Raw genomic sequence first — 14,453 nt, 5'->3', positions numbered from 1 at the left:
GACATTGACAATAATCTTTGAGCCCTTTCTTATTGTGCCACCCAATTATGTGAAGGCCCCATCCCATCAACCTTCACCTTAACGCTGCCACCAAATTATGTGATGCACACCCAAACCACAATCCTTTGATGGCAGGCACCTGGGAGATTTTATCCCACGGCTGCCACCTGGGTTTTGTAATGTCAGTAGCGTGGTATTAACTCAAGTCCAGGCGTGTCCTTCTTGAATCAGACAATTAAAACTTTATTTACAAGAAAGTTTAACAGTGTTTGGTTAATCTAACTTATGTTAATTTGTTTACGTTCTACTTTGTTATAGTTACCATACCTATGGTTTTATAATTCTTTAGCTTAATCACCCAGTTTCTTATAACTGATTCACTCAGTCCTTCTAGTTCCTCTCTTAAACTTAGACCTAACCAGCACCAGATTAACAATATCCCGCAGGATATCACACTCCAGCCACCCCTTTCCTAGAGTCCTGGAAGTGAAATGGTAGAGAGCCCTTTTCCACTCAGACTCTACCCTAACCGTCCTTCTCTATCCCTGGATCCCTCACTCTCAGGATTCCCAGCCCCAACTGACTCTTCCCTCAGGAACTCATAGAGTCCTCTCTTGGACTCAACTGTTCCTCAACTCTCAAATCCAAACTGTTTACATTCTAACTGCCAACGTTTCAACTGTCAAAACCAATGGAACATGGAATGTTCAAAAGTCCCAGTCCACATCTATTGGCTGGACTGCAGCTGCCTTCTGATTGGTCACCGAGTGTTTCTGTGCACCACCACTCCTGGGAAACAGGGGAAGATCCCAGCAGACTGGAGGAGGGGAAGAAGAGGATCCAAAACAATTATCGTCCAGTTAGTCTGACATTAATTCCAGGAAAGATTCTAGAGCAGATCATTAAACAGAGAGTCCGTGAACATCTAGAAGGCAACTCCATAATCGCAAAAAGTCAACTTAGTTTTCAAAAACAAGTCATGCCAGACTAATCTGATCTCCTTTCTCTCTTTCTCTCGTTCTCTCTCTCTCTTGATAAAATTACCAGCTTGGTAGATGAAAGAAAATGCTGTGAATATAGCATATTCTGGATTTCAGTAAGGCTTTGACAACGTCCCCCATGATATTTTTGCAAAATAGCTAGTAATGTGGGCTGACACATGCAACTGGTGGTGAATTAGTATTGGTTGACCATTACAGCGCTGCCCACCCCCACGGGGGGCGTGTGCATGACCTGTGGGCATCGCAATACCCATATGTCATGTGCAAAGAAGGATGTTTAAGGGCTGCAATGCCCTAGGTGGCTCCTTTTTTGGTCCGCAGCATTGCTGGGCGGTTTGGTTGCTACGGTATGCTGTGGACCAAAAAAAGGCACTTACAGACTGCTCTGAAAGTGGTGGTCTGTACTGCCCCCTAAGGTCCTATTACACCAGAGCGTGAACATGAATCAACAATGTATGCAACAGCTAAAAGGCACTACAATTCTAGCTGCATCAATAGAAATATGTGTCTAGATCAAGGGAGTAATAGTACCACTATTCTGCTTTGGTCAGGTCTCCCCTGGAATACTGTCTCAGTTCTGGGCACCACAATTAAAAAGGAGGTGACAAGCTGGAGCATGTCCAGAGGAGGAAACTAAAATGATAAAGGCTTGGAAACCATGCCCTATGAGGAAAGACTTAGGAGCGTGGGTATGTTTAGCCTGGAGAAGAGACAGTTAGAAGTGATATGATGCCCTGTTTAAGTATTTGAAGGGGTGTCACATTGAGAATGAAGCAAGCTTTTTTTCTGCTGCTCCAGAGACTAGACACCAGAACAATGGATGCAAGCTCCAGGAACAGAGATTCCACCTTAACATTAGGAGGAACTTCCTGACACGTAAGAGCTGTATGTCAGTGGAAAACACTCCATTGAAGAGTGGTGGAGTGTACTTCTTTGGAAGTTTTTAAACTGAGGCTGGATGGCTCTCGTAGGGAATGCATTGATTGTGAGTTCCTGCGTCGGAGTGGGGTGCTGGATTCTTCCAGTTAGATTACTGCCCCACATCTTATAGCACTGTTGTTCCAATTAACTGCTCTGGTTGCCTCCTGTTGCATTCTGGAATTTGCAGTTTAAGCAGGGGCATTTAAAATTCTTATGCCTCGATGAACTACAAGCCTAAGAATACATCAGGAAGCAGCCAGAGCGTAAAAGTGGAACAACAGTGCTATAAGAGAATGGTGCGGTAAGGTGGCATCTCTATGATTCTATGAAATTGAGGAAACCTATGCCAATGTATAGTTGTAGACTCTTGTATAGAAAACAATGGTCTAATCTTCGATAATGGTATAAACTTCAGAAACAATGGTCACAGGCTTTTTGAAGGGCTGATATTTTATTAGTTTAAGTAGGTCCCCTAGCCCACTGTTGTATTTAGGTATTACTTGTCCTTTCCAATATATTACATATCCTACTCTTGGAGCATGCGTTGCATAATTGTGGTAGATATCCTTTTTACAAGAATTCTTAATGTTTAAAGATCTGTGGTACAGTTGTAATTGAAATGAAGGGGTGAGGTGAGTTGTTTCTGGAAAAGGAGAGCCTGCTGCTGTCTCAAATGAAACGTTTAATTTTTTGAATGCATTCACTGACTGAAAAAAAATTCTGTAGTACAATATTGTGGTGCGCTGAACACCCGGCTGACCCAATCAGAGGCAGCTGAAGACAGCCAATAGGATGTGGGCTGGGATTTTGAAAATTCCAAGCTGTTAGAGAAGAGAGACCGTTTGGATTTGAGAGTTGAGGGGAAACAGTGAGTCCACAGAGGACTCTATGAGTTCCTGAGAGGAAGAGTCAGTTGGGGCTTGTGAATCCTGAAAGTGGGGGTCCAGGGATCGAGAAGGACGGTTGGGTTAGAGTCTGAGTGGAAAAGGGCTCTCTACGTTTTCCTTCCAGGACTCTAGGAAAGGGAGTGGCTGGAGTGTGTATCCTGCGGGATATTGTTATCTTGGTGACTGTTAGGTCTACGTTTAAGAGGGAACTTAATAGAAGACTGAGAGGATCTTAGTTTTAAGGAAAACTGGTGATTTAGCTAAAGAATTATAAAACCAGGTAACTATAACAAAGTAGAAAGTAACAATTACATAAGATATCATATTAAAACCAACACTGCTAAACCTTCTTGTAAATGAAGTTTTATTTGTTTGATTCAAGAAGGACACACCTGGACTTGAGTTAATACCACGCTACTCACATTACAAACTCCCAGGTGCCTGCCATCATAGAAAAGGATTGTGGTATGGGTGTGCATCACATAATTTGGTGGCAGTGTTAGGGTGCAGGTTGACTAGACGAGGCCTTCACATAATTGGGTGCCACAATAGGAAAGCTTTGCTACATGATTTGGTGGCAGCAGTGGGATAACAAAAGTCCCAAGCTCCTGCCACAACAGAAAGGTTGTTCATTACAAATATCTAGATGGCTCATTCCTTTAAAAATATATATTAAGAAACCATAATCTTACAGTGCACATTGCCTTTAATACAATGCATGTGGGATATTGGTATTGTATCACATTTTTCTTTCCTTTTCTGCTAATCATTGGCCATACTGGCTGGTTCTGGTGGAAGTTAAGTGTCAGCACCATTAGAAGGGCCACCACAGCTTCCCCAGATCTGCTTTTATTTAAATCCTTTGATTGGTAAAGCCCTTTAGGGATCAGAGCATTGGCTATTGGAAGAAATGATACAACTGAAAATGCTTGAAATTTAATAGGATCATGATATTTAAATATATTTCTCTAAATTCTAGACACTTTTTGCATAGTGTTGAAAATGGAAGAATGTTTGGAAGGAAGCTGGCCTGGAAGAGGACAGTTGTCACCAAGGAAACTGGCAGAAGCTATTATTTGTGCTAAGGAGAATACTCAGGGGCAAAAACAACAGGTATGATTTGGTAGAGATGAGTACATCACATGATTTATTTCTATTTTTCAAAAACCTTTTTTTTGGGGGGGGAGGGTAAATATAGAAATCGAATCTTGCAAAATGTTACACTGTCTAGTCAGTGACGCCGTCCTCTTGGAAACATGTGAAATCTGAACACTGATACAAGCATACACTATGCCTAGATCTCCCTTCTGGGTGTGCCTAATTTCTTTTTCATTGAGAAATTTTTGATTCCCAGTCCCATAGATGTCCATATCCAGCTGCTGCTGATCTTTCAGCCATCTCTGAATTGTTGATGATAACTGCGGGGCAAGACCAATTAATAGTACCGTATAAGTCGAGAAATTTATCCCCCAAAATTGACCCTAAAATCTTTGGTAGACTTATGTAAAGGTCAATACATCAGTAGTGCTTAGAAAGGTCTTAAAGCAGGGGTCGGCAACCCCCAGCTCGTGGGCCACATCCGGCCCGGTGAGACCTTGGGATCGGCCCGAGCCTAATCCTGCTGCCGATTGCCAAAGGCCCCATGCTGGCGGCAATCGGCGGCAGGACCGGGTCTCTCACGCGAGGTCTTTGGCCACTCGCGCAAGAGGTCAAAGGCTCTGCCTCTCGCGCAAGGGTGCGGGGCCTGTGGCCTCTCGCACGAGCAGCCCTGCCTGGCTCCCTCCGCCAGCGGGCAGGCAGCCAGGGCCAAGGAGCCCCACTGCAGCGAGGTCTCCTTGGCCCTGCCTGGCTCCCTCTGCCAGCGGGCGGGTGGCCAGGGCCAAGGAGCCCTGCTGCAGCGAGGTCTCCTTGGCCCTGCCTGGCTGCCTCCGGGCAGGGAAGGAAGGGGGAGGGGGAGGAGGAGGAGGAGGGAGGAGGAGGAAGGAGGAAGAGGAGGAGGAGCAGGAGGGAGGAAGGAAGGAGGAAGAGGAGGGAGGGAGGAAGAGGAGTAGGAGGGAGGAAGGAGGAGGAGGAGGAAGCAGAAGAGGAGGAGGAGGAGGATTTCCATTCCATTTGGTGAGTGTGACTTTCCAAAGTGCATTTCTGTGTATTTTCGGTGCATTTAATGCTAAAAAGTCGGCTGTAACAATGATAGTGGTGATGATGATGATGGTGGTGGTGATATTGCTATCAGCCAGCTTCTGAGGCCCAAATGTCCCCCATTTTGATCATGCCTAACAAACATGCATTTATATTAACTTTTTTAAAAAATCATCAAATTTTTCACATGTCCTCCATTTTTTAAAAATGTGTCCTACATTTGCAAATGTCCTATATTATTTAATTATTTAATTATTTATTTTTTGGCTTCAGCCCCCCAGTTGTCTGAGGGACAGCAACCCGGGCCCCGGCTCAAAAAGGTTGCCTACCCCTGTCCTAAAGCAAGCAAGCCTGATGCCCCAATCTCCATTGAACACCAGTTCCTTCCTCCTACAGTCTGTTTTACAAGCCTTTGCTTCCTATCGGAAAAACTCCCAATTACAATCCATTTGCTTCTCTGTTCCATTTTGCAAGCCCTAGCTTCCTATGGAAAAATCTCCATACAGTAGTCCCTCGGGTTACGAAATTAATTCGTTCCGCGGCTCCGTTCGTAACCCGAGTAATTTCGCAACCCGAAAAGGCTAGCGGCTAGCGCTGGAAAGCCGCTAGCCGCGCTTTGCGGTTTGAATTTCGCGCCGAAAAAAACATTCGTAACCCGAAAAAACCTTTGTATCCCGGAACAGTTTTTTCCTATCTATTTTTTTCGTATCCCGGAAATTTCGTAACGCGATCAATTCGTATCCCGGGGTACCACTGTATTTCAATCCAGTTGCTTCTCTCTCTGGTCTGCTTTACAAACCCTGGCTTCCTATGGAAAAATCTCTCCATTTAAATCCACTTGCTTCCCTCTCTGGTCTGTTTTGCAAGCCCTGGCTTCCTATGGAAAAATCTTTCCATTTAAATCCACTTGCTTCTGTCTCTGGTCCGTTTTGCAAGCCCTAGCTTCCTATGGAAAAATCTCCCTATTTAAACCCACTTGCTTCTTCCTCCAATCCATTTTGCAAATCCTGGCTTCCTATAAAATTTTTTTCCATTTAAAACCATATCTCCAGTCCCTTTTGGAAGACCTTGCTTTCTATGGAAAAAAACTTTCCATTTAAAGCCACTTGCTTCTGTCTCCAATCCATTTTGCAAGACCTTGCTTCCTATGGAAACAACTCTCCATTTAAATCCACTTGCTTCTTTTCTCAATCTGATGTTAAAACCTCTCCTCCAGCACATGGGTATCAGTTGGGAGAGGTCCGGAGAAGGAGGGACAGAAGTGGCATTTCCCCCTTTCCATCCTGATATCATCACAAGGATTTTGCCACCAAATCTGCCGCACGGATTCATCCCAGGTCCATTTTTGCTCAGCACTCCTCTTTTCAAAACTGGGAGTTTTCCTTCTTAAGAAAATAGCCACCCTTGTAGCAGGGATGGGCCCGGGCGGTGGATTCGGTGGCAGATTCCTTGTGATAATATGAGGATGCTGCCTGATTTAAAATTTAAGCTGGGAGAGGTAAGTCACTTTAATAAGCAATGCAATAAGCTCCGTGGTTAAGTGGTTGCACCTTAATCAGCACTGAAAATGTCTCTGCATTTCCAGTACAGCCAGGAAATGGAGTCTGCTTTAAATCCTTCCATGTGGCAGCTGTTAGCACATGATGAATTGCTTTTGTACCATGTTTCAGCCTGGAAATCAGGTATATTTCACCCTGTGGTCACAAATACAGCACAAGAGAAAGCTGTGGTTCCATGTTGAAATCTGCTCAGTTCTTATGGGGAGCCACAAAGAACAGCTTGCTCATCATGTAATATAACGGTTGTTGCATGGAATGATTTAACACATTCATCCCTGATCCAGTGTTAAGAAAAGGTAATATCCTGAGAGCAGTATAGTCAGAAATAGAAAGGGAATATATGTTTAGCCTCCTGGGCAGCTCATTCTGTATTTGACCTAGCATAAATCTATCTGATTCAGCTGATTTCATGTCTTTGGCATTTTCTTCTTCACTGTGGTCTATTACTTTGGCTACATTTTGCAAGCCTGTTATGAGGCCTGCATTTTATGGGTGAAATTCAATATTATCTTAGAGAACTGAAATTCAGAATGAAAACTAACCCATTTTGACTTCTCCTTCCTTTCCTTATATCTGAGGCTTCCACTGCATATATAGTTGGGTTTCCTGTTAAAAAACAAAAACAAACAACAACACAAAGTGGCACTAATTCTGTATCAGTATGAAAAATATAGAAGATAATTTGCTTCAGTTTGCAAATCAGACTAATATGGAAAAGGTAACAAGAGATTTAAGATTTTTTAAAAAAATGTTAACAGTTTAGGACCTTGCTATCGGCTTCCTGGATTAAATCTAAGTATGCATGCTAGTTTACCAGTAATGAATTAGAAACCCAAATTCAACCCTCTATTGCTTATGTAAAAGCTACATGTCCCCATCCCTAAATTGTTAATATGCTGTACTGGCTTTTGCTAATTCTAGCCGCGCTTTGTTCTCCATAGCTGTCTGCATTACTTCTGTTGTTTTGCATTAGTGATTTTTCTTCTGTGCCTTTTCTTTGCTTCAGATTCTTCCCTTGCCAGGCGAAAGGGATAAGTGGAAAAAGATGGTAAGACAGTATGGAAGAAGCTACCAAACTCAGAATATTGGAGTTTAATATGTTCCCCTTGCAGTGTTCTTTATATTACTGATTCTTCTGTACATGCAAACAGTCCTAGGGCTCAACCAGACTTCCCCAAAATACTGAGTATTTCCAGTTATTTTTGTTTTGAATGTACCTCCATATTCTCATGTATAGATTCAATCCCTTTTTGAAATATGACCTTTCCTTATGTCCTTCCCCATCCCACTGATCATTTCTCACATCAAATCTCATCTCACACAACATTTCTGATGCTGGTTTTCACCAGTTTTACACTGAGATTTTTTTTAATTATTCAGGCAATATACTCCAAGTACTAAAATGTGAGAGCAATAAAAATGCTAGTTAAGCATCAGGACCATTTAGTTTTAGTGCTAAAATCTCTCTTTCCCTCACTTAATAATAATAATAATAATAGGATTTATTTATATGCCACCCAATCACTGGGAATCCGGGCGGCTTACAACAGAAGGGATAATAGACGGTTCCCTGCCCTCAGGCTTACAATCTAAAAAGACACGACACAAATGGAGAAGGGAATGGTGAGGAGGGGAGGGGAGGGGATCAGGTCCAGCATTCTTCTCTCCCTCTGAGGCCTGGAACAAGGCAGATGGACTGGAAGGAGGGCTCTTTTTCTTAACCGAGGCCAGGCCCGATGGCGTTGGGCCTGTCCTTTCACTCCCTCCCAGGCCAGAAGATGACAGTTGGAAGGAGGGAGGGGAGGGCTCTGATCTCCTTTTAATTTGGGCCCTGGAAATAACAGCTGTATTTACTTGGTGACCATCTTTACAGGGTGTGAGAATATCCGTGATCCAATCCACACTGCAGAAATAATCTAGCTGAGACCGCTTTAAATGCCCTGGCTCAGTGCTAGGGAATTCTGAGAATTGCAGTTTATTGTGGCATCAGAGCTCTCTGATAGAGGATTTTATCACACCGGGAAAATGGGGGGGGGGGGGATTGGGGGTTTAAACTGTCATTATCCTGGAAAAGTTGTGCAATCATGGGAAGATTTTCACACACATTCCAATTAAAGAGGACTTATCCCGGCAATAACCAGATAATAACCACCAATTATCTGTTTGCTGGTTATTACCTGGTTATTGTCAGGATAAATCTTCTTTAATTGCGATATCATGTGAAAATCTTCAGTGTGATCGCATGACTTTCACGGGATAATGACAGTTTAAACCCACAATTTTCCCCATGTGATAAAGTCCAGAGAAGACTAAATGTCTCACAAAACTACAGTTCCCAGAATTCCCTAGCCTGGGTAGTTAAAGTAGTCTCAGACTGGATTATTTCTGCAGGGTGGATTGAACCCCTGAATAGTATTCATGGGGAGAAACCTGATAGATAAAGAAGACAATGAAGTTTATTGCGCGGCCCTGAAACGGGCCCATTGCATTCTGAAACGGGGGCATGCACAGGCACGCACGGAACGGGATGAGGCTAAGAATGGAGTTTACTGCACACTGGAACGCCGCCACTGCCGCTGGGCGTTCCAATCGCGTCCTACATCCGTTCCAGAGGGCGCCATTTCTGAGAACACTTTGGAACAGTTCTCAGAAATGAAGCCCTCTGGAACGGATGTAGGATGCGATTGGAACACCTGGCGGCAACGGCAGCGTTCCAGTGTGCGGTAAATTCCGTTCTTAGCCCCATCCTGTTCCATGCACGCCTGTGTGCACCCCTGTTTTAGAACACAATGGGCCCGTTGTAGGGCCCATGCGATATTCTTCTGTCAGATATATAGGAAGCAGTCCAATGTCTTTTCCTGAAGAAGTGTTAGTTCCCTGATTAGGGAGGCATAGGACCTTATCACACAAGTCAGTAAATTGCAATTGAAGCAGGATAATCTGATCTTGGCTGGGGGTTTATCACATGATGTCAAACCTCTTCTGTTGTTCTCCCAGTGGGAGACCTTTTGGAAAGCATTTCTGTCCATTAATGGCAAAAACCCTGCTAATTACATCCTTCCCCTCTACTGTTCTGCTACCATTTGCAGTGCAAATAATTCAATTCCACTTTAATGCCTATTTTGGGTGGTCAGTGGGTGGCCTTTAGGTGTGGCTTAGGTGCCTTTTGCTTACCAGTGATCTGGGGAGAAAGAGAAGGGGGGACATCTCAATTTCATTTCCTTCTGATTGGCAAAATAACTGATTTTTAAAAAATTCTCTATAGAAAGAAGATCGATTGGCAAATGACTATCTGCTCCCCACCAACCGGGGCTTGTCAGGGAAGCCCCTTGCTAATTTCTCCTTCACCTCTTTTTACAGGCAAGTAGCCCAGTTCTACAGAGACAGCACAATATAGTTGCTTGAGTGTTGGACTGAGTCTCTGGAGACCAGAATTCGAATGCTGACTCAGCCATGTAAACCATTGGGTGACCTTGGAGAAATCACACACTCTCAGGCTCAGAGGATGACAATGGCAAACCTCCTCTGAAGAAACTTGCCAAGAACTCCCCTGATAGGTTCACCTTAAGATCTCCATAAACTAGAAGGGACTTGAAGCATCAACAATGTCCAGTTCCAGAGTCTCTTTGGACTTTATTGGGGGGGGGGGGGGGAGCTGGGAATAAAAAGGCATTTTCCCTGCAAAGTCCCAAGATTGCGGCAAAGATTTTTAGACAACATTGCGATTAGAGAGGACTTATCCAGGGAACAATCAGGGAATAACTAGTAACAAATCATTCACGTCAATTCGCATCGTTCGACCCGCAGTCACCCCTGATCTTAGCTCCAATAACCTCAGTGTGATAAACGCCACAGTCAATTCTTCAAACTTATTTTTTTCTTTTCTTGCACTTTGCTTTCTCTGGCCCTTCATTCAGCTGGAAAGAAGTATGCTTCTCCAATTGCAGAAACTAGGGAGCAATTCCCAATGATCAGAAGACCATCTCTTATCATTTATATATGCTGCTGAACTATCAACCATCTTCCCTGAATAACAAGTTTAGCAAAAGATGGTTTCTAGAAGGCATGTCATGTATAACAGGAACACAGAGAAGCTGCCTTTAACTATCGGAGACAATTGTTCCACACACAGCAGGGGCAATTGTGGTTTTCCAGATTTCTTTCTTTCTTCTACAACATCCAGTAGCTCTAAGCAGCATGGTCAGTCAGTGGTAAAGGATGATTTATATTATAGTCCAGAAACACCTAGAGGGCCACAGACACCCATTCAGATCGATAATATTGTCAAATCTGGTTGGCAGCAGCTCTTCAGTTTTTTTAAAAAATCTTTTCAGTCTTACTTTGAATACTATCAGTACCTGGGATCTTTTGTATTTAAAGTATGTGCTCAGACCTTCAGCTTTTTCTTTCCCTTCTATCTTCCCCCTCCAACAACTCACAGTTTAGCAGTAATGTAGATGGTAATTTTTGAGCAGTGTGAAGGTTGCAACACTTGAGATTCTATTGCAGGTCATATCATTTGCCCAAATGAGTTATTCTTTAGCTTAAACCAAGAATAGTTCTGTCTACTTAATACTAAATGATTTTTGGTGCTTCTACATCAGAGTAGATGATGTCGAAAATACACCTGCTACACCATACATTCGTTTCTACATCAGTGTCACAGCTAACTAGGTATTACACCCAAACCGTTGTAAACCCCCCTGCCTGTTCTCAGACATTTCATTTTCAGTTAAGAGCATTAGGCTGCCTTTAATTATCATTTTTCTATATGCTTTTGTTTGAATATCTCATTGGTTACTTAATGTGAAGGTTCATGCTTTCTAAAGAGGAAAACTCACAAGCAGGTTAACCTTTTCATTGCCTGAGCAGCAGCAGGAATCAACATGATATTTTGAGGACCTTCTTATAGATTCCAATCCCTCTCCTTTCAGTTTCTTTATATAGCTTTGCCTTAACAAATGACTGACAGATCAGACGAAGAAAGATGAGATGAGACGATCTGGCAAAGCAAGGGTCAAGTTTATGTCATGGATTGTTTTTATACCTCCCAATGAACATGTTATCACTATAACCACATGTTTGCTTGCTTATAGCAACAAATTGAGCGTCAGCTGAAATGTCTGGCATTTCAGAATCCAGGACCTCTGCTGGCAGACTTCAATCCAGAAACTCGGGAGCAGCAGAAGAAAGCCTGCATGTCAATGATAAACCAGGATTGTTTCAGCACCACAAAGAAGTAAGATGATGACTCCAGTTCATTCTGCATTTCATACTGAGTGTAACTCTAGAAATGCCAGTCTGGGTACTTTGAAAATTCCACTAAAGTCTTTAGAATTTGCTTTTCTGTACATATATTTAGAAGTGGGTTGTAGGCCGGCATTCACCATCAGGACTTCTACCACTGGAAAGTTCACAAGTAAAGCATGATGATTTCCATCCTTTGGTTCCCTTCCACCCTTCACATGGGTGAAGGGGAGGGATCACACAATTTATAATAAAGTTCATCTAGAGAACAATGAGGATGATACCCCTGGCCTCTTTTGACAGCAGTGTAAAAACAGCTAGGATTTAAAACAACAAGAACCACAACAACCACAACAAACTTGCCTAAGACATTTTTCTTTTAAAGGCTTAAAAAAAGACTCTCAAAACTATGAACCTCAAGGAGCCACTGTCTTGACTGTTTTAGATCTCTGGTCCTACTAAGAAGACAGCTACTAGTAACTGTAACTGTTTCATAGGAACATCCTTGAAGAGTAGCACAAGGCCACTCTGGCTCCCAGCTTTCATGCAACCTATGTAGTGTTTGTAAGGACCCAAGAAGGTAACATTGAGTTTTAGATGAAAGTGTCTTTAGTATATTGCTCAATTATGTTTATCTCTTTTTAAAAATTTTGTTTGAATCAGCCATAGCAGTGGCTTTAAATCAGTGCCTGGTGGCCTTAATAAATTGTTCAAGGGCAAAAAATGAGGCTGAATCCTAACACAACTAGAATTGATGGAACCTGGAAACACTGTTGACAAGGTTCTTCTAATTTATTTTAAATTATGCAAATTGAAAGATTATGCAGGAATGCAATTTTCCAACCCCTGTTAGTTTGTATTTGAATTAATTATGGTAGCCAGTCTTTTGTGGATGACTTGCTGTAACATTAATCTGGCAGTCGTGTGCTAAATAGCCTATTGAACCCTACTTTGGTATGTGTGCCTGTGTATATGTAATAATAAAGAGCTGTGAAACTGATCAGAATTCTTAATGTTTGGGATCTTTTTAACTGCACAGATGTGGCTATTTTACACAGGATTTTCCTGTATGGATTTTGCTGCTTTCAGGTACACACTCTGCACAGTGTAACTGGAATCTAATATGTATGCCATTTGTGCCATTATCTGTGTAGAAAATGTCTTTGAGCAAAGCAGTTCTGAGTAAACAAATTTACTTAGGGAAACACCTCATCCTTCTCAGATGTGAGAGGGTGATGAGGACTGACAGATTACTGACTTCCCCAAAACTGGAGAAACTCCTAACTGCTGACCATTTATCAAGTGAAGCCAGTTAGCTATGGTGAAGAGCAGTGAACAAGCACCAGGGAGATAGCAGAAGCTCGGTAGGCAAGGGGATGGGCAACCCATCAATAACAAGCCATGCTGTGGGAAGGGAAGTGTTGGGAGGCAAAAGCAACCAGCCTGTGGAATGGATGCTGTATTTATCCATGGTCAAGGCAGCCCTAGACAGAGGCCAGGGCAAGGGTAGGAGGAACAACCCATCATCTATGGCCAGGGAAAGAGAGAGGGAGACAAGACCCAGGAGAGGTGCTGCACTAACTTATGGATCCACAGACAACCTAAATATTGTGGGTTTATGCAAGTGCTTTGGGAGGCCAAACGATGGGGCCTGTGCCTACCCTAACCCCAGGTGGTAGTGCTGGAGGGGTTTCTTTTTATTATTAAGCAGTGGAGCAAATAAACTTTTATGTGTGTCACTTTGGCTTGGCATCTCCTTGTGTGTTGATAGAGTCAAAGAGCTATGATGTGTCCTCTCCATGGAGATTGTAGATAGAGTCACGTGACATTCAACTTTTAGTTTCAGACATACAAATTTTCAGTAATTATCAGTAATTTCAGCAATTATCACAAGGATATGCTGGAACCTTTATTTATTTATTTTGCAGAGGCACTTTCATTTTTATTTGCTGCACAGTCTGAAAATGAACTGAAATTTTCCATTTTTTGTTTATAGGACTGTGAGGAAATATGACAGACGAGGCTGCCTCCTTTCCAGTAAAATAGATTTGTGCGACTGCCTGGAGAAGAACTGCTTGGGCTGCTTCTACCCCTGCCCCAAATGCAATTCCACCAAGTGTGGGGCAGAGTGTCGCTGCAACAGAAGATGGGTGTATGATCAGATTAAGACAGAGGCTGGACACACTGTCAGATTTCCATTTTGAAACACTGATTAGCACTTCCCTCCTTGATATTCTCCTCTGTAAAACAGTGGCTGAAAATTTTTTATTTATTTATTTATTTATTGCAAATGTATGTGAGTGTTTGATATACAGTGTTTACATTGTCATTTAAGTTGTAGTGAAGAGTGAGGTAATTTTCTAGCTTATGTACAAAGATGTGTATCAGACCTTATGAGGTGGTGTTTTGATAACACAGAAGCAGCTTTGAAACCAGTGAAGAAATGTGTGTGTGTGTGTGACTGAGTGACCATCTGCCACTTGTCTGTTTCAACGACTCCCCAATAAGCCCTCTTCCTAGAGTTCATAATGCATGGTTCCATATGTGAATTAACTTGCTGAGCGAAGGAATGCAATGTATGGCAGGGTGTGTTGCTGGAGTGGGAAAATGGTAGATGGAGTGGTGGTTATGAAGCACCTTCTCTTGTCATTCCCCTCTTCCCCCGATCAAAGTTGTTCTTAACAAAGGAAGACTGATGT

At 42.7% G+C, this 14,453-nt stretch overlaps 1 protein-coding gene across 1 annotated transcript; it reads left to right on the top strand.

The window, feature by feature from the left end:
- Nucleotides 1–806: 806 nt before the first annotated feature.
- Nucleotides 807–14,071, top strand: ARL14EPL (ADP ribosylation factor like GTPase 14 effector protein like). The gene is made up of 5 exons (XM_042452885.1): nt 807–859; nt 3,789–3,922; nt 7,514–7,555; nt 11,604–11,746; nt 13,751–14,071. Exons 2-5 carry the CDS (start codon nt 3,812–3,814, stop codon nt 13,956–13,958), a joined length of 504 nt encoding a protein of 167 aa, XP_042308819.1. The 5' UTR covers nt 807–859; nt 3,789–3,811; the 3' UTR covers nt 13,959–14,071.
- Nucleotides 14,072–14,453: the final 382 nt, after the last annotated feature.

This window comes from Sceloporus undulatus, chromosome 2 (genome assembly GCF_019175285.1).
Source record: "Sceloporus undulatus isolate JIND9_A2432 ecotype Alabama chromosome 2, SceUnd_v1.1, whole genome shotgun sequence".
Classification (NCBI taxonomy): Eukaryota; Metazoa; Chordata; class Lepidosauria; order Squamata; family Phrynosomatidae; genus Sceloporus; species Sceloporus undulatus.
This window is presented reverse-complemented; position numbering and strand designations above follow the sequence as displayed.